This window comes from Siphateles boraxobius, unplaced genomic scaffold (genome assembly GCF_051911475.1).
Source record: "Siphateles boraxobius isolate OS27281-9 unplaced genomic scaffold, OSU_SipBor_1 6, whole genome shotgun sequence".
Classification (NCBI taxonomy): domain Eukaryota; kingdom Metazoa; phylum Chordata; class Actinopteri; order Cypriniformes; family Leuciscidae; genus Siphateles; species Siphateles boraxobius.
The window spans coordinates 30,532,501-30,552,271 of record NW_027509186.1 but is presented as its reverse complement, the minus strand read 5'-3'; the positions used below and the strand labels follow the sequence as shown (position 1 = coordinate 30,552,271).

The following is a 19,771-nucleotide window of genomic DNA, read 5'->3' as shown; positions in this document are numbered from 1 at the left end:
CTACTCCAAATTTAGGGGTCGCTAACATGACACTGTTTAAAAAGGTTTTTGAAAATGATATTGTTATTGTCTCAGTGTAAACTACAACGTTCATTTGTGAAAACGGTGACATGCACATGTATTACGAGTTCAGTATATAGTGTAGTTTTTCTATTCAAAGTGACATCGCTACTGGCCTAGCATTGCATAATACAGCGATTTTAGTCGTTTTCAGTAGGTTACACTGATGTAATTTTTTTACCCTAGTGCACTCAAGGTTCATGAACCAGTATCATTACTTATTGACTTATTGTCCATATGACAACGTGAAATTAAAGCATTTCAAAGAGGGGAAAAAATGACAATGTATAAAAATATAAATACATTTTTGTATGTATGTTTTAATACTTATATTATCTATACATGTACACCGAAGGTGTGCAGTGCTGCAAAACATGTCAGTTCCTGCGAATAATTCTTTAGGAAACAATGCGATCGAATATAATTTTAGGACGCCATCAACGAATAGAACGTTCTAAAAACCTATGAACACCAAAAATGCTGTCTAGGTAGGCAGTTCACTAGGTTTTGAGACACGGCCAGTAAATATCCATTTCTGGATGTTAGACAAGCGGTTTAATAACGTTTGGACACCAATATCGTTATGTATCCACGTGTATGGCAAAGAAAAAATCGCAAAGAAGAAGAAACGAATATGAATGTGACGGATGATCATTCTGATGCAGTATGACAAACGTCACATCACCATCACAGCTGACCAGACTCAGCCATTAACACCGCAGACGTTACGCTAAATAAAGTGAAACTGCGGGATCAACGGATGAATTTCAAACAGACACTTGAATTAACACATACGGACTTAAGAAGGCGTATACATGAAGAGAAAAATAAATAACAAAACGTTAAAGTATGAAATTCTGTACCTGCCGCCTCCCCCTGTTCCGGGCCGAAGCGCCATCTTAAACAGCTCAATGAAATGACGTCATCGCGAGAACAGACATGCGCCACTTCCGGGGTCACACCACCAGTTGCGTCACCTCATCTGATACATTTATTTTCAATACTTTTTATACACTTATTTACAACGTTTTACGTTTCATTTTACAATTTGAAAATTAGTTATTATATCATATAATAATAAACTTTAGTCCTTTTAATTTGTTAACTTTTATTTGTAAATTTAAATGTTTGTATTGTGTGTATTTTTACACGTTATTATCATTTGTAAATAGCACAGTTTTTGCCCTAGACTGTAAACAAAACAAAAATGTTTTTTTGCTCATGTTCTACCTATAATTGCACAGGCGATGGCGCCTTTGTAGTATTTGTCCCAGATGTCGTAAATGGGCTCTGGATTGCCCCAGGGGGCGCTAAACGTCACTTTGGCCTCCACACGAACAGGGTAAAAACTACTGACCGAAAAGTTTTTTCTTTATTCTTTTTCTACTTTCTATTTAATTTTTTTAACAGTGTATTTTTATTTTCTATTTCATTTTCATATTTATTTTTGGATGAGATTTGCACTTGCAGCCCGGTTATCAAACTTTGGAACGTGACTAAATACAATTTAAATTTCAGTTATATTACTATCATTGATATACTATTATAGTTTTTATTAATAATTCGTATTAGTTTGTATTTTATATTTTCCATTTTAATTCAAGTAATTTTTTGAATTTTTGTTTAGTTTGTTTACAAGCTTTTATTCATGTTTTTAATATAGTTTTTTTATTTTAATTTTAATTTCATTTTAGTTTTTGTTATTTTAGTACACCAAATGTTGTCCTGACAACTGTAGCAGAAATAAAATAGTTTTGGCTTTTTAAATTTTTCATTTGATTTCAGTTCATGTTTATTTTATTTCAAGTAGACTAATGCAAAATGTTAGTTTATTTTATATATATATATATATATATATATATATATATATATATATATATATATATATATATATATATATATATATATATATAGTTTTGGTTTTAGTAAACTATAATAACCCTGTAGTGATCTTTGTATTTTAGCAATACACTTTAAATAAACATGAACACTAAACAGACAATGTTAATAAAATTTTAAACTAATTAAATATAGGCTAGGCTACAACTGTTGCTTAGGAGGGTCTAGTTTTGTAGGCTACTAAATATAGTTATTTGATAAAGTCATATTTTGCATAAATAAACATTTTGCTGGATTTTTTATTCATTTGTATAATTTTATTTTTTTGGACAGGATATTAAATCAATTTTTGTGCCTTAAATCCTTTAAAAATGTCCTGGGACACTGTCCCCCGATATTTCCCTCACATTATTTTTGTTCATTGACCACATTATTTTAAATTAGATGAAACTACAGGGTTATGGCAAGACTTTTGGGGAAAATACATTGGCTGTAAAATAAACTAAAATTCAAATGAATTGCTAATAACCATGTCATATTTACTTGATTATTAGTTATTAAGGCAGTTCAGCTGAATAGAGGGGGAAAACAGTATAGTTACAGTATTTTTTATTCATTTATTTTTATTTTGAATAATGGTTCCATGGGGGGGCTATTGAGTTTGGCTGTGTTAATACATTGGACAAGATTGATATTTCTCTTCTACCCAAGCCCATTCAGCTCTCTGAATAGCCACCTTACATTACCATTATAGGATCCATTGAGGAGCTCTGAAGGACGCTGTTTCCCCACTGAGAGTAGTGGGTTTAGCTTGAGGCCAGCCTCATCAGAGGACCTGATGTGAACACAGGCAGGTTCCAGCAGTGTCCCTGTGACCCAGGTGAACATTAACCCACAACTGACTCAGAGCATCCCACCAATCACCATAAATCACGGGATCCCGCTCCAGCATCAGTGTGGACACTGCTCTCTGACAGGACTCCCTTTTACTGTATGATTCGTCTCTGAGCTGAAAGGATGAATTTATTCACTCCCATTTAGACACAAATGGCTCGAATGGATCTATTCTCATTCCAAAATCCTCTATATGTGGGTCTTGTGTTTAGAATTGATCAATAAACTACAAAGGATCACACAGGCAGGAATGATGAATTCCTTCACGGAGTGTGTGGGGTCGTGAAAATGTCTGTTTGCATGCAGTTTCTCATCTGTAAGGATTTCACTATCATTGTATTTTGAATGCAGTGTGCTTCCCCTTAATAGATGCAGAACAATGATGTGATTAATAATGACATTTTTATTTCTCTCTGCCACCTTTGCTTCAAGTCTTCTAGCTACTGTCAACCTGTCAAGCCATTAAGCTCTTTATGATTTATTTCACTGACTGTATGTTCTGGATATTTATGTACTGTTTGAATTGACTGAATTTATGAACTTTGTGAATTTCTAGTTTGTTGTTTCCTTTATTTTTTTTGAAGACTGGATATTATGAATAACAATGAATACAAAAAATGTATTTATGTATATATTACATAAATAGTTTACAGTTTATACTATGTAATTTTGTTTATAAATCATAGGCGTATATTATGTTTTATTACCTTATATTATATACAAATTATGTTACCATGTAATAAAATATAACTATTTCAAAGCATATTATAGACTGTTCAGATTTAGAACTTCAAAGGCTAATTTTGATCTCAGTTTGACACAATGTTACCAATTAGCCCTGGCAGAGATTGGCCTCCTGACCTCTGACCCCTGCTGGGTTCTCCTGCCCATTAAAACCCTTTGGGGCCCAGCTTGAGTTGATGTAGTGCCCATTCTCTTCTGACCACTAAACACACAGCTACATTCAGTTTGTAACTTCCATTTTCTGTCCCTTTGTCCCGTCTCTCTGTTCTCTGTGTCCATCTTGCTCTTGTGTTGACCTCTGAGTCTTGTTCGGAAACGAAGATCCATTCCTTCCCTACCATGTGGGGTACCAAATGCGTATTTCTATTATGTTAAAGATGCACATGAGTGATATTTTATGATAAAAACATAGCAGCATCCTTCCTACATAGCAGTTAAAATTGTGTTTTATATTTGAAATTTTTATTTAAATTTATTCATACATCTCATTTCCTCTTCCCTGTGACAAAAGTTGCACAGTTTACCCCACTCTCCCCTGTATATTGACAAACCATCAAGTAATTAACAGCAAAATATTAGTAATATAAAGTCAACATTCAACATCATTAATCTCAAGTCATTTCACCAATATTAGCACTTTATTGAATTTTTACATTCGCCTTGTTAAAATACAAGAATTACAGGCCAGCTTTTACAGCGCTGGCCTTAAATTGAACTAATACAATGGTTAAAATTATTGTTGTTGACTGCATTGTTAACTCAGCACCTCCTCAGAATGCTAATAAGCATTTCTCTCTCTCTCTCTCTCTCTCTCTTTCTCTCTCTTTCAGGGCAGCGCAGTAAAAGAGAGCAGCAGTAAGATCTTTAGTGGCTCCCTGGGAGCAAAATCAAAGGCCTCATTGATAACCAAACAGGGCGACATCATTGGGTTACAAGTGTTTACCCAGCAGGACGCTCTCTTTCATAACTCTATGAGTGACTTTAAGGCACATTCACGTGAAAAAAATGAAAAAACAGAACAAAAGTTTTGAAGTGTAACTTTGCTACAGTATTAGCTGCTATCAGCACGTCACCAAGCTAGAGAATTACTCGAAATGTGCTTTTAGGTGTCTTTTCAAATACACGCAATTTTTACTTTTGCTAAATGTTCAAAATGTCTCACACTGCTTTAAACTTTGATAATAATAGAAAATGTTTCTTGAGCAGTAAATCAGCATATTAGAATGATTTCTGAAGGATCATGTGACACTGAAGACTGGAGTAATGATGCTGAAAATTCAGCTTTGCTTCACGGGGAAAAACTTATATTTTAAAATATACTACAATAGAAAAAAGTTATATAAAATTGTAATAATATTTCAGGTTTTTTTCTATATTTTTGATCACATAAATGCAGTCTGGGAGAGAATAAAAGAGTTCTTTCAAAGACATTAACAAATTTTACCGACCCCACATTTTTGAACGGTATTGTATATGCATAGATTTAATTAGTTTACCCAAAAACAGGGCAGTCTATGACATCTATGATGTAATTTCTGATAATTTTGCCCCTAATAAAGTTTTTTTTTTTAAAGTTGGTGAACTTTGTATCCAAGGAGACAACAGTGTCACTAAAAGATGTGATGTTTGAAGAAAACAAAGAAACATCTGTAAATATCACTTATTTTTATTGGTCATCATTTCCAGTCATGCTATAACCCTTCGAAAGTGTGAACATATTATTTAATTCGGTGTATTTAGGAAGTGCAAAATGCTGGCTATGGAATTAGGTTTAACAAGTCAAAAGAGTTTTTCATTTCCAAATTGTTGGTCATATTCAAAAAATATTTGAAATATTTTGAAATAAGGGTAATAAAAATGTCATTTGTTAGATGAAAAAAACCATGGTTATGAAAAACAAAATGGTCAGAGATCATGAAGACCTGCCTGAAATGTACATATTCCAATAAACACTCAATTACATTTTTTTTTGGAATTCATATTGGAGTGTCACAACAGTAAATAAAGAAAAAATATAAAGTAATCTCTACATACACAGACAACATGTAGGCATGATTGTGAATTAAATAAGTTAATTAAATAAAAACAGAAGACTATCACTAAAACACTTGTTTTATTAAAAGAGACCCATGTAAAATAAATAAATGTTGTAGGTAAGTACCTAATTACAACCGCCTAGCCTACAGTGTTTTGTCTTCATGGAGCCATCATGTTTCCCCAGCATACTCTTCCACCCTACAGCAACAACATGGTCACTCGCTCTGTGTGGCTTTGGCACGGGTTTCGTTTCCATCAACAATGTGCGGCTCATCCTCCAAGTTTAGTAATAGCCATGTGGGGAATTTAAAAAATTGTTGTTTCAGACCTGTAGGAGGAAAACAAAGAGCAACAGGGAGGTTTTCTTCCAAACATGCATCCCATCCTCTCTCACGCTGCTGAACAACATACAACACACAACATATTTCAAATTAATGAGAAGCACCTGGACTTAAATTGTCAAAATATTGTGCGAAATAAAAAGATTTGAGAACACCATAGAAGAAGTCATGTGTCCTATGAAGTACACAGGATTTAACAAGACAGATAGTGCTTGTCGCAGGAAGGAGGGGTTGGTTGGTAATGGGCCCTTGCTGAACGGAAACACATTCCTAACACCCGTGTCATAAAAATCATTGTATTCAAAAGAAAATCTAAGCAAGGAACAATAAAAATCATAATACTGTAGCTTGACAAATACTAAACTATAATATTCAGTATGAGGAAATGTATAAGAAATACAGAATTTTATCTAATTTCACATTGCAAATCAGAGACGGACAACGGTTATCAATCTTGAGCAAAAAACTTTACTTGAAACTTTTTTTTGTAAAGCATAAATAGTGATTTTAAAAGATTGATTTCATTTTATACAAAAATAATACAATATGAAAAGAATCACATTTTGTATAAATCCAGCATAAACAGGAGAATAAACCAGTACTGTAACCTCAGGTCAACTGGCAGTGGGAACATAGTCAACAACATTAAAAAAAACATTGAAGTGACCTTTTGACAAGTATTCAAACTCTCAGATGATGAGTCTAAAAAAGGACGTGTGTTCTAGTTTCTTCAGTTTACCAAAATGACAATGTCAGATTTCAATTCATGGACTTGCATGCCAGTAAAAAAAACAAGGTAAAAAGCCACAATAAAAACTATTTCACAATGCTTCCTGGTAGTTCAGAGTTGTGTTCGAGCAAATAATACTGTTTGAAATGGTGAACGGGCTCAATTTCCCAACTTTCAAGAAATTCCTACTGATAACAATTACACTATCCAATAACAGACCAAATTCAACAGGACGCTCTTTTTCACACATTTCTCCACCATGACAATGACAGTTTGATTGTAGGTCAATATTTAGATTAGAAAGGCACGTCGTCATGATTCATGGCCGTTCCCTTCAGTATCACAAAGATGGTGACTGGCTATGTGTATAGAGTTATCAGTCTCTCTGATCGACCGTACAATTAATCCAGTATTCCTTGGATGGGAGTCTGTTATACTGAGTTCCTCCATCTGAACGCTGGCACAGAAAGATGAGTCTTATCTATCTGACGACACCAATGCAAATAGTCAACATTGACAGTATTGTCTATTTTAAAACCAGACTTAAAGGTAGATCGATAGGTTCAGGTTTTGTTGAATGTGCTTTAACATTTATCTCACTTTTAAGATTGTTGTCGACACCTTTGGAAACTGCGCACTCCGTCACATTGCATATTCCAACATGTCATACCTGTTCCTTAGATTGTCACATCCTAAATCACAGTTCACGTGTTTGGACAGATAAAAGCACACCACATGGATTATCAAATATTTACATCCTTCATAATAATGATATAATAATTGCTTGTATTTACATCCAACTGTACAGAACATTGTCTAAGCATTCAGATTTAATGGAAGACGTTTTTGCATCACAGTTATACGTTACATAAAACCTTACAGATGCTTCTAACATTGGCTGATTGTCATTGTTTCCACTAAGTTCAATGAGCACATCTAGAAATATATTGTACTCTTATTCCAGGAACTGGCTGGAAAGGAGGTGTCTTTTCGTTCCTTTCTAGAGCAGATTTGTATCTGTAGCTTTGTCTGACCATGTTTTTCCTATTTGTTTGATCTTCAGGATCAGCCATTTTCGTTAATATGGTTCGTCCATCACTGAGAAGGAAAATACTGTCTCTAAAGTTTGTACCCTTGTTGATCGTCCGAGCCAGACTTCTTGAACAACCCGACAGTGTTCGGTCTTGTGGGTCTTGCCCTCCACTTCAGCCCCTGGTTTATTGACAAACTCATCATCCAACGTGCCGCGAGCACTTGTTATGGGTTGCCACAGATACAGGCATGATGAGGGGGAATGGAGGTAATGATGATGTGCTCCTGTTGCTAGGCATCAAGGAAGTCAGGTGTACACGCTCACCAGGCCTGCAGCGGACACTGCAAAATAAAGAGAGAAAGAGGAAATGGTCACATTAGCATTCGGTATGAAATGTGAACAAATCCTGCGAGAGTGGAATTTCCTTATCAGCCACACCTGACCAAATATATACCTCATCCCTGTGCGCTCTTTTCCATTGTAACCGACATTTTCGTATTGTTTGTGTGTTTTTACTCTTTCTTTGGAGAGGGAGAGGGAGAGGCAGGTGACCCTGTCGTGACCCGCTGGCCGACAAACAGACGCACCTGATAAAGGTGCCGGACAGCTGCACAGACTACACTCATTAGATGCAGGTCTCCAAATGGAGGTGAGGTTTTGTTGTTGGGCTGAGTGGGATAGCTTGGCAAACAGGAGGGTTATAAAGACAGAGCGTGGTTTGTAATGTCCCCCAAAGTGCCCACTGCACCGCCCAGTCCAAATACAGCAGGCTGATAAGAGCTTGAAATTGCTCTCTCAGTACTGGGGGTAGGGGGTTGAGGAACCGCATATCTGGGATATCTAAATGTTCTCAACCGACATTTCCAATAATCTCACACAAGTGAGATATTGAGGACATTTGCATATTATTCAGAATAAGAGACAAGATCTTGATAAGTGAAGCAAATGCTGGCAGGAAGTTCAAGCCACCAGGGTTTGTGCTGCCAGTGATGTGGCAGCGTGGGAAATTGGGCATGTAAAAGTGGCGACTGCAGACTGCATTTCAAGCTAGAGCGGTCACAGAGCGCAGGGGAAAAGACGTAATTACTTCATACACTCCCATCCACGGCAGCGGAGCCGAAGAGCACGAGGGCTTTGATTAAGAGTGAGGATCATTTCCTGAACTCACTGCTAAACTGGACTCAGGAATGACTGCATTGAGAGCGAGAAAAGAAAGGAAGATAGGAAAAAAAACTCTACAACAAAACTAATATATATATATATATATATATATATATAAACATATAACTAAAATAAAATAAAAGAAAGAAAGAAAGAATGAGAAAGAATGAGAGAGAAAGAGAAAGAAAGTGTGACAAAGAAAGCGAAAGGTGGTTTCATCAATCAAATCGTGCTCAGGCTTGGATCACGGGTGACTGATTGGTCAAGCTGTTCAAAAGGAAATAGGAATTCTGAGGAGTATCCTCGTTGGTTCGCTTCATTGATCGAGATGTGCAACAAACCCAGCTAAACAAAGACACTGAAGCAGGTTGGGTTTGTGTGCAGATTCTCTGCCTGATTAAAACCACATTTGCCTTTATCTAACTGAAAACCTCAACTATCCAGAAATCTTATGCTGATCACTTTAAGAAATGTTAGTGATTAAATGTTGATAAATGGTGCTTAAAAACATCGCATTGCTAAACATCTGCCCTGTATCGGGTCTGCCCTGTATTTAGTCCCACATATGGAAGTGGCACAAATCAGAATTTAAAAGATCAGATTCCATGTGGTTTGTACTGTTCACACTGTCATGAGAAAAGCAGATCTGAGCAAAGTCACTTGAGAGCAAACTGAACAGATTTGGGCCACATTTGCCTGCAGTCTGAATGTAGCCTAACAGACTTAAATATGTGTTGGTAAATGTTGTGGATGACTGACCTGTTTGCTGGAGGACATTGAACTCAGTGTACTGAGGCTGTTGGCATCTGTCACCACCATGGTGGGGGGAAACCGAGACGAGTGAGAATAGTGGGGTGGCTCCTGCTTGTGTGAGTACACTGTAAAGATAACACAAACAGAAAATCACATCAACAGGTATTTGAAAGAACTTGACTAGATCAGTAGATACTGGACAGAGGACGTGGACTGACTGTGTGAGTGTGAGACGGAGGCCATGAAGGGCTGTTGGCTCATGTGGCCAGTTGACTGTTGCATCAGCTGCTGGTGTTGGACGTTTAGCTGTTGTGAGAACTGCACCGGCTGCAGCGCTGCCAGACTGCCTGCAACGCTGTTGATGACGGGTATCGTCTGTGCCTGCGACGTATTCAAACCTGGATGTGAGAACAATGAGGTGTCAAGTGGAGAATGAATGAAGAATCTGAAAAGGAAAGCAAGGTGGTTGGACACTCACTTTGTGCGATGGCCATGACTCCAGAGAGGGGCATTATGAGGTTGGGGGTCTGTTGGTGCACATGGTGAGATGCATGGATGTTGGTCAGGGTGCTGACTGGAGGAAGACCTCCACCTGATACAGAGATCTGTGAAGAAAATGCACCAATAGGTTAAACGGATTGACTAGAATGAATGCTTCAGTCAGAACTGTTTCAACTGTACTCTTATCTTAAGAAGGTGTCAGAGCCCCGACAGAGACACAGAGGTTTATTTGAATAAGCCGAGTTAAGAGGTGGCCATGCTCAGACAACCGTCTGACTACTCAGATAAGCTGCTGTCATACTCCCTTCCTCCTACCCTGCCGTTGACAGAAACCCACCCTAAACCATGATGAATTTGACCTATAACATAACACCGCAGCCTTGCTACAAAAATTAATGCATAAAAAAGCTACATGAACATCTCGCCCAACTCAAACATTAGTATTCAGATAAGCAACTCCATTGAGCGCCGGTGTCACTCAACCGACAGAGAACAAGCACAACTCCACCCTTCTCCTCCTCTGCGGGCCATTTAATCAATACAAACAGAATGTTTCTTTGTCAGGTTTGTTGGCCCAGCCACGGCCGTGCCCCTTTCTCACTTCCACTGGCTAACATTTGCTAAGATCGGCCCTGCAGTGCACTATGCGCCAAGGCCTGCCGTCTGCCTCTAGGTTTAGCACTGGGAAGTACAATGCAGCATTTGTAATTCCACTTACTGGGTGAAGGTAGGAATCTATTAGGCCCTACTTTGTGTTTCTGTGTCAAGAGCAGGCATGCGTTATCTTATCTGGGCTCAGAAGTACTCACCATCTTGGCGTCAGGCGACAGGAGACTGTGACTGGGGTCCAGTGCACCCGGAGAGACCTGCTGTAATACTGACTGGCTGGTTACCATGGCGTTATTGCTATGGTGATTGATCGTTGAGGAGGAACTGACGTCACCAGGACCTTGGCTGTACCGGACACCTATTAAAGGAAGAAAGCAAGAGAGAAAATGATCAGATTTAGTCTCCTAAATGCTTTGCAAATTTGGCCCAGTCTGTATCTATTAGTTAGGGCAGAGTAAATAAACAGTGCCCTCCGCACCTGGTCCCTGAACGGTCAAGGTCATCTGAATGTGTACATGTAGGTTGTCTGCAACTCTGAAAACTGCACTGACCTTCAGACCTTCATAATCTACTTCAGGAGTATCCAATCCTTCTCCTGGAGGGCCACTTTCTAGCAGTTTAGCTCAAGCTTGAATTTAACACCCGAACCTGTTATTCAAGGTCTTCAGGATTACAGGAAACTTCCAGGCTAAACTCTGCAGAGAGGTCTACGTGAAATCTACGTGAAATAAAGCTTTATGGGATAATAATGCTCTACTGAAGCTTAATTCGCTGTTTAGACCTTTTATCTTTTGTGGGTACTCTTGAACATTCAGGGCCACAGGAATTCAGCCAGTCTCCTATCGAATGGGTGTTTGCCAACCCAAAGCTCCACAGATATGAACAAGGTAAACATTACTCAATTAATGCTAATGTCATACGCATTTTTCAGTCCAAAAGTCTTTACTCCTACATTCAAATACCAGGTTCATAAAAAATTGGAAAAAAACTCAAGTCCAGGCACTCAGTGGATTACAAAAGTAAAAAAGCCTTTTCATTTTCACTTTTGTAATCCACTGAGTGCCTGGACTTGGATTTTTTTCCAATTTTTTTTTAACATTTAACCCTTCTAAGAGCACCAGAGGATACAAGGGACACCAGCAGCGCTCTAGCTTCCTTTTGTTCATTCAAATACCAGGTTAGCATTAAGACTAACAAAAAGACTAACAGAACAGCAAAAATATGACAGAGAAGTCTTCGAATCGATTGATCCTTTTTTGGGTTTCATTGTGCAGGGAAACTCTGCAGACACAACTTTGCCCCCCTCTGCACACTTACAGCATTGCCAGCTCTCTACAGTGTCTTGTAAACACCAGTGCAGGACAATAAAGCACTCCATTGGACCTACAACCTGCTCAGCACACAATGGGCCAGCAACCATAAACAGTCTTTACTTTACTACCGCGCACCCACTAAAAGTGTCAGAGAGAGAACAGGCTATTGTCTGACTCCGTCAGGCATTCACTCGGACTGCAGGGATCTCCTCTCACGCTCAATCATTCAGGTCTGCGCTGTCTGGGCCATGCTGACCAGCAGGAGGGCTCGGTTTCTGAGGGAACCAGGAACCGAAATACAACCTCCGAGACCACAACATAAAAGTTACATGGAATGGTATCATAAACCAAGTCTTAATTACGCTATTCAGAAAAGCAACAGACACTCTCAGCAATCATTGCTGGTAGCTATATCTAGACAGTGTAGAAGGTTATTGGCTGATACAATATTCTCAAAATAGCTAAATATTGGCTTATCAATCTCCCTGGACAAGATTTTGTTCTGTCACTACTTACGAATCAACTTTGTTTTCAACTTTAACAATTCACTTTGTAGTCGCCTTTTAGTATAGCTTGACCAATACAAAAACTGCGACCGCAAACTTTGGTTAAAAAGGCAGAGGGCGGTGGGAAATCCTAAAGGGGAGTGGTAGCAGTAGACTTCAGCAGATTTTAAAGGTTTCAGCTCTCCCTGGGATGCATGTAATATCAAAGCATTGCTCTTCATCCCCAGGCAGTGCTCATTATAGCATTGCCGCATATGAGTGGCCTCCTGGGTCTTAGCAGGACGTACTCGGCCTTTCAGCCTTTCTGTGGCCCCCAATAGACTAAGCAAGGATAGTTGAACTCTCCTGTTCTCTGCTTCTCCTTTGCTATTATACATCAGGGGTGACTTAAAAATCATTACTTAAAGGGTACATTTTCTGGTTTCCTTGGCCATGAGGTGACAGTCTCAAATACAAGTTTCTTTACTAATAGATTTAAAGATTTAGATTAATAGATACTGTTTTAGTGCTTTAGACAACCATTCCAACATTTTCTACCTAAATGTTATTTCAAATAACATTGGAAGCGGTTTGCTTTCCCTCTTTTTTGCAAATTCTGGAAGCGGTTTGCTTTCCCAACGGCACCACAACACAAACATAGGGAAGATCACAGTCAGGCCCCAAAAACACATATCAGTTGACCTTCCAGCAGCAGCAAAATGACCTGTCTGTTATCACCAGGCCAAACCTGAATCAATAAAAAAGTAGAGTCTCTCTCTGATCTGACCTGGTAACGACCTCTTAACAAAACCTGGGTTTGCGTAGTTTCCGAGATGGGGGGGGGGGGGCTGAGACGGGGAATCACCCAGTACCCTCCATACCTCGAGCAGAAGGGGCTCATCAGTCCTGTCTGGCCCGAAAAGAGCCAAAGCCCAGCGGACAGCTCCTGCTGTTCTGCTCAGAGCCCAGCTACTGCTTCTATACCCCAGCCCATAAAGGTGAGAGGGGAACCTCCCCCTGGCCCAGCAGAGATAAATGAACCTCGGTTACAGTTACTACAGTCTTCTAATATGCCATAAACAAAAGGGTTCCCTGCTGAGACAGGGTAAAGAGAGCAGGGAAGAAGGGAGTCCCTTATCAAAGGCCTGGGAGATGTAGTAGCTGAGGATTTTAATTGTCAATTAAGCATGCATAATACAGGCTGTGCCCTGGCAACGTGATGAGGGGTCCTGCTGTGCTATTCTTGTCAGGCCTGCTTCTGACACCAAAAAACAGCTGATTCTGCTGGCAGGGATCTGGCGGGACATCTTGTAAAACCCTCGACTAAAAGCACGGAAGAGAAGACCGATGCCATCCCGTTCCTCCCCCTTCTCATCCAAATTAACACAACCTGAGGTCACTGACTGGTCAGGTGTGCAGAGGGAAACACCACACGCAAACAGACAAGCCACTCATTGCTGTACCACATGCGTAAAACCAGCAAAACACCCACTGCGAAAGCACTCTGGCTCTGGCTCTCAAACATGAAAGAGCAGCAATAGGTAATAAGCTGGTTGAGTCAAAGAGTGTATTGTTTTTACTGCCGAAGTCTTGCCATATCAAACTATGTCAATAAATCCTTCTGGGAATACAATTCATTAGATAACAGAGGAGTGGGCCTGCAGTAAACCGCAGTGACCCTACAGGTATAACTAGGACTCGAGAGTGAGTTGGGCCGCATGACCCAGGGTTGACCCTGTGTCCTGTCCAAGGGTGGCTGCTCTTTGTGCCTCACTCTTGCCTGCTGACTTCAGTAGAGCTGAGATTGCAGGTACAATGCAGATTGTTCTTGGTATGTGTTTCAAAGCTGGGAATAACAATGCCATTTGCTTAGCTCACTCTGTCACACTCATTGATCACTGCCTTGCTCTCTTTCTTTCCCTCTGATCTCATCAACTACCTCATCTCTTCTTCAACTTCGTTGCCTCACCATAGCGCAGAGGACACAATGATCAATAAATGTATTTTCCGACCCTAAGCCACATTCACAGGCTAACAGCAATATTAAATAATAGACAAGAGGTTCCAATGAATGTGTCAATACCTTGCATCTTTCCTGGTGGGGAGCTGCTGGCTTGTGGGTGATGTGGGGAACTATGTGAAAGGAGGGAGTTCAGACTGTGCGTTGGCCCACTGTAGGCATCCATGGCCAATTTTTGTCTAAAAGCCTCTTCCTTCCTTCTGTTGGCAAACCAGTTGTAGACTCGCACCTCCGTGACCAGGTTGGAGCCAAGCCCATGAGCTTTGGATGGCGATACTCCTCTCTGGAGGCACTCAGCCCTGAATGTAGTCAAGACAAACATATTAGCATAACTGGGATGAAAGTGAGGAAGTAGTTTTGACATTCATAGTAAGTTCTGCAGTACCGATTGCACTCCTCTACCAGTGCCTCCCTCTCCTCTTTGCTGGGGTTCTTCTGCCGTTCGTAAGCCTGGTAAAGGATCTGTTGGGATGCAGGCCCCCATTTGAAGCGGTTGCGTCTGAGCTTCTTACAAGCAGGTTCAACGGCAGCATCATCCCCTGGCTGCACCATACCCTGCGCAGACTGACTAAAGTCTGAGAAAAAAAGTAGCACCTGATCCTGATTCCCTTTGTCTGACATGTTGCTGCCACAGCCATGTGAGATCTGGTTGAATTCTGAAACGTAAAAGGAATTTTTATGTCACTTTCAGAATTTTCATATAGGACATAAAATGTAAATGAGCATATGGTTTTAATCCTAGTTAAATAAAGTAACATCTCTTGAAAGAAATTGATATTTAACCCTTTGATGCAGTCATTTTTAAGCTTTCAGGGTGTAATGTTACACCGAATCACCATGGGGGATAACCTTTGACCTTTGCATAATTCTATATGACTGACCTGTTTATGACAAGATAAATTCAAAATGGTGATGCAATAGCAGCCAGTCTCAAAACATTTTTTTTAGAAAATAATAATAATAGGCCAACACTCTTAAAAATAAAGGTTCTTTGTTGGCATATTTGGTTCCATAGATAACCTTTACATTCCAGAAAAGGTTCTTTATACTGGAAAATAGTTCTTAAGATTTTTAGACTGTTCTTTGGGGGTTCCGGAAACGGTTCTTCTATGGCATTAATGCTAAAACACCCATTTGGAAGCTTTATTTTTAAGTGCATCACTAATAATCTCTTTCTGGCCTTACTGCATCTGTATTTCTCTCAAATTACATTTGAAAAAAGTAAGAATGAAAATGATTTTTATAAAAAAAGAATGAATAGATTTAGCAGAATCCTCATAATTCATGCATGAACAATTTCATTAACTTTTTTTAATATAAAAAAAGAAGATTCTGGTGGAAAGAGGTGTTTGATAGGCTACTATTTAATGTCATGCAGTTGAACCAGCTTATTTTACTAGACCTACATTCTTAATGTAACTCTCCAGTAAACTGTCACATGCAGCAAGAAATACAAATATTAACTTACGTCGCAAAATCTCTCGCTGTTTCCTGACATACCAGGTGTAGAGCGCAGCGCGTTTCTGCGTTTTCATAGGCGTGCCTTTATTCAGGTGCTGTGACAGGTGCGACTGATTGAGTCCTGTCACATCCACTACCTCGCGCTGAGGGATATTGTGCTGCTGCATGTATCCTTTGATCATGCGGGCCGCGCGCCACGGGTCCTCCCTGAAGAGACCGGAAACATAAAACAAAAACAAACTCATCTTAAATTATTAGTTTAAGTCATATTTGAACTGTTGGTTTCGATTTTTTTATATTCATGATAGTGAATTTATTAATCTGTTTAACATGTTATTTGTTTTGTAAGTGCGGTCAATTGTTCCCAGCGGTAATAAACAATCGTTAATCAGTGTATTCAATAGGTTGTAAATAATTCCAAAGGTTAAAGACTTCATTGCACGTAATCCAACTACTGTGATTTAATTACAAAAGGACACGTTAGAGACAACTGAAGGACTTCACGTCAGCTGTAGCTATATTGTTCACCGAGAACATTGTAAAGCCATTTCAAAAACAATAATACTTTAGAAGGCCCTAAAGTATAATTAAACATGGTTTTATGCTCTGTATTTTAGAGAAGGAGAACATTTTGCGTGAGACGAAAATTGATAAAAACTCATCAACAACAAAAAAAAGCTTGTACAGGATTAGAGAAACTAAACGAATTTGACATGGCTTAATAAATAACCTAATGGAATTAGCTTCAAGATAATAACAATCATTTTTATTCATCAACAGAAAAGTTGTTGGATGCTAACAAATCCAAAGAACTTCATATTTCAAAAGAAATATATTAGCCTACCTTTCACATTCAGAGAGCATTTCAATTTAGATTTAAATTTAAATTTAGGCTATCTGGTGAATTTGAAAATCTTTACGTGAACTTTACGTGATATAAATATATATATATATATCCTATATATAGCCTAAAAATCACAGAGAAATATCGATAGAAATAAGATAGCTTATTTTCGAGCCCGTATGGTAAGGTTGCTGTTAATGCAACATAATTTTAATCTATTATTAAATGTATAGGCTATTCCTAAAAAAACTAAATTAAAAGCTGTGTAATGTTTATTACCAAGTTAAATAAAAAATAGACCTAAATAAATAGGCCTAAGAAAGGAGAGAAAACGCGAAAAGCGGCAGACATGCTTTAAGATGCATTAAAACGAAGTTTATTCTTACCATATAGCCTAATTTCAGATTAAACCTTTGCTCTTGAAATATGTCCAGACGGTTTGATTTGGAGACTGACAACATAGCCTATATGTCCGTGCGCGAGCTTGCTTTATAACTTTCGACAATGAATAACTAGATATCCTTTCACGCTAATCATTCGTCACTGTGTGTTTTTCAGTTGATGATTTATAGGATTAAATTAATAACTCAACTCCACGTGCTTTAGTTTTGATTTTCAGCTTTATTTCGTGACGTCGATGTTGATTATACCATTTGCTGATATATAAAAATAGCCCTATAATATAAAATGCAATTAGACATTCATTAAGGTGTCTTGATTTTTTTTTTTGTGAAAATGTATTTTAAATAATAATAATATAATTATAGTGACCTATAATAGCAATAATAATAACAACCACAATACAACAATTATCATCAATACATTTATTTACATGGCCTAAAATACATTTACGGACAAAGTCAAAAGAGATGAAATGAGACCGCAGAGCGCGTGTAGTTATTTTCTTTCGAGAGGGCACAGGTGGTTAATAATAAATAGATCTTCTTTAGTTGATATATCTCTAAAGAAATAACTCACGTAGATAATTAGTAACCAGAATGTGAAAAGAGGAAACACTGGCGCGTGCTTTTAAATTTGTAAACACACTGCAGTCAGTAGTTTATCTGTTCTGAAAAATCATCACCGAATTTCGTTTCCATGATTTCAGGCCAATGTTACGCAGTTGAGAAAAGTTTGGTCATTACATTATAACCACACATTTCCGTCGATTAATGTAATTCATTTATAAACGACTACATTTTATCAGTTTTCAGAACTTCAATCATAAATTAAATTAAAATTGGTAGCCTATAAAAAGTAGATGGCCTTATCAACGCCCTGTGATTTTAGAAGGCAACAATTAAACGTTTCAATTTTAGTGGGATGATTAAATTATGAATAACTTTTTATGTCAGCGCATTTTTATAGTAAATGTGGACTTTTTCTGTTAAAATTTTTGTAGGCCTATTATAACGATTAAATAAACTGTGTTTTCAATCCTATAACGATAAAAGTAGCAGCTTGTCAAACGACAGTAATTTCACAGTAACAGCCTGCCTTTAACTGCATTACAGTGCAATGTCAGTTCAGCTGCTCCTTGTCTCTTTCTCACTTCTATCTCTTTAATTTGTTGCTAGGCTATATGATGAAATTACACAAGTGATAAACTTACGACAACATCCGATCTATTTCTGCCCTCTGCTCCGCTGCCTCCTCTGTGTTTTGAGACTGCAGTTCTTTCAGTATCGGCGGTGTGTCGAAATCATCCCCGTCCTCCGAGCCCTCATCATCCCCTGATAACTTCCCTTTACTGTGTCCATTGGTCAGCGTGTGAAACACCGGCTTTGAATCCGTATCACTGAGTTTGGAACCGGAGGGCGACATCTGAAGACTGTCCAGTTTAACTCCAAAAGCGCTCGGACTTGGGTCCAGGTCTTCCAAAGCTTGCAGAAGCACATCTTTCGTAACTCCAGAGTCCAACAAGGCGCTCAAAAGCTCCTGTTGCAAAGACGTCAACTTGGAAACCATTTTTGCGAACATCTAAATGTTTAGTAGCCTACGCAGGGAGGTGTAAAGAGGGAAATGCAGAATGTGAAATGTTCCCTCTTCACTCCTCCAATGATCTCCTCCGAAGACACCTGCTCTGAAAAGTTAGGCCACTTCCCTGTCGGACTGAATGATATAACTTGCCATGATGCTTTCAGAGGGCAGGCGATATAAAATATGGTAATGAGTGGGCGTCTGCTGAGGGCCTTTATGCAAATGAGCTGTCCTAGGCCACACTGACTAACGCGCAGGTACAGCGTGTTTACACTGACTGGCCTGTTATCAGCACAACTCGAAAGAACTTTGGACTTTGTCGACTCTTTTTAAAGCACGTAATAATAATAATAATAATAATAAATTATTAAATATGTTTAGAAGAATATGTAGGCTACATATTTATTAGGCAAAATGTTGCTGCATAAACCTATAGGTCATACAACTGAGATCACACTTACAAAACAAAAACAAAGTTATTTAGACTAACAATGTTTCAATATGTATAATAACTATCTAAAAGTAATAAAATTAATAATTAGCTTGATTTTGTCTCAGCTCATCAGCAATAGTCTGTTCTCAATCAACAGGAGATTTCTATTCTAAAAATCAATTTAGGTTTTCTTAACATCTCTAGGGATAAAGACAAAGTTACTATCATCAAAATGTAATTTAGCATATAGGCGATATAAAATATTGTAGGCGATTAAGCTTTTTTTTAAGCGATTATAAGCTGAGGTTAAAAGTTAGGTCATACATAGTCTAATACAAAGCAAAGCAGTATATGTGCACTTTTCACTACTAAAAACATCAATAAGTTCCTCAGAAGAATGTGACAGAATTATCATGCACCATGGCAAAAGAATTTAATCGCCTGAAAAAACTTCACTCCTTTTTTTAGGGGTTGTCTGCTGAAGTGAACAGAAATACACCATAAATCACTGTGATTTAAGAGTTAATTAGAGG

The 19,771-nt window shown here is 38.4% G+C and overlaps 2 protein-coding genes across 10 annotated transcripts in view; both read right to left on the bottom strand.

Annotated features, from left to right (window-relative positions):
• The window catches only part of synrg (synergin, gamma), a 45,095-nt gene extending 44,096 nt beyond the window's left edge, over positions 1 to 999 (bottom strand). For all 9 annotated transcript variants that reach the window (XM_077208855.1, XM_077208856.1, XM_077208858.1 and 6 more), the window contains exon 1: positions 924 to 999. In XM_077208855.1, the coding sequence (XP_077064970.1) occupies positions 924 to 958 (35 nt within the window). In that variant the 5' untranslated portion in view covers positions 959 to 999. The remainder of the gene's footprint in view (positions 1 to 923) is intronic.
• Positions 1,000 to 6,360: 5,361 nt separating this feature from the next.
• Positions 6,361 to 18,937, bottom strand: hnf1ba (HNF1 homeobox Ba). The gene is made up of 9 exons (XM_077208854.1): positions 18,438 to 18,937; positions 15,989 to 16,188; positions 14,906 to 15,176; positions 14,584 to 14,819; positions 10,903 to 11,060; positions 10,071 to 10,197; positions 9,811 to 9,990; positions 9,599 to 9,717; positions 6,361 to 8,019 (listed from the first exon to the last, which is right to left on the bottom strand). Exons 1-9 carry the CDS (start codon positions 18,803 to 18,805, stop codon positions 7,999 to 8,001), a joined length of 1,680 nt encoding a protein of 559 aa, XP_077064969.1. The 5' UTR covers positions 18,806 to 18,937; the 3' UTR covers positions 6,361 to 7,998.
• Between the last annotated feature and the right edge of the window lie 834 nt (positions 18,938 to 19,771).

What these genes read in the sequence shown, in the direction of transcription:
- hnf1ba (XM_077208854.1), bottom strand. Translation starts at nt 18,805, where the DNA reads ATGTTCGCAAAAATGGTTTCCAAGTTGACGTCTTTGCAACAGGAGCTT. An exon ending in GAAATAGATCGGATGTTGTC is followed by an intron (nt 16,189 to 18,437) that starts GTAAGTTTATCA and finishes CGGTCTCTTCAG; the next exon opens with GGAGGACCCGTGGCGCGCGG. An exon ending in ACAGCGAGAGATTTTGCGAC is followed by an intron (nt 15,177 to 15,988) that starts GTAAGTTAATAT and finishes TTTACGTTTCAG; the next exon opens with AATTCAACCAGATCTCACAT.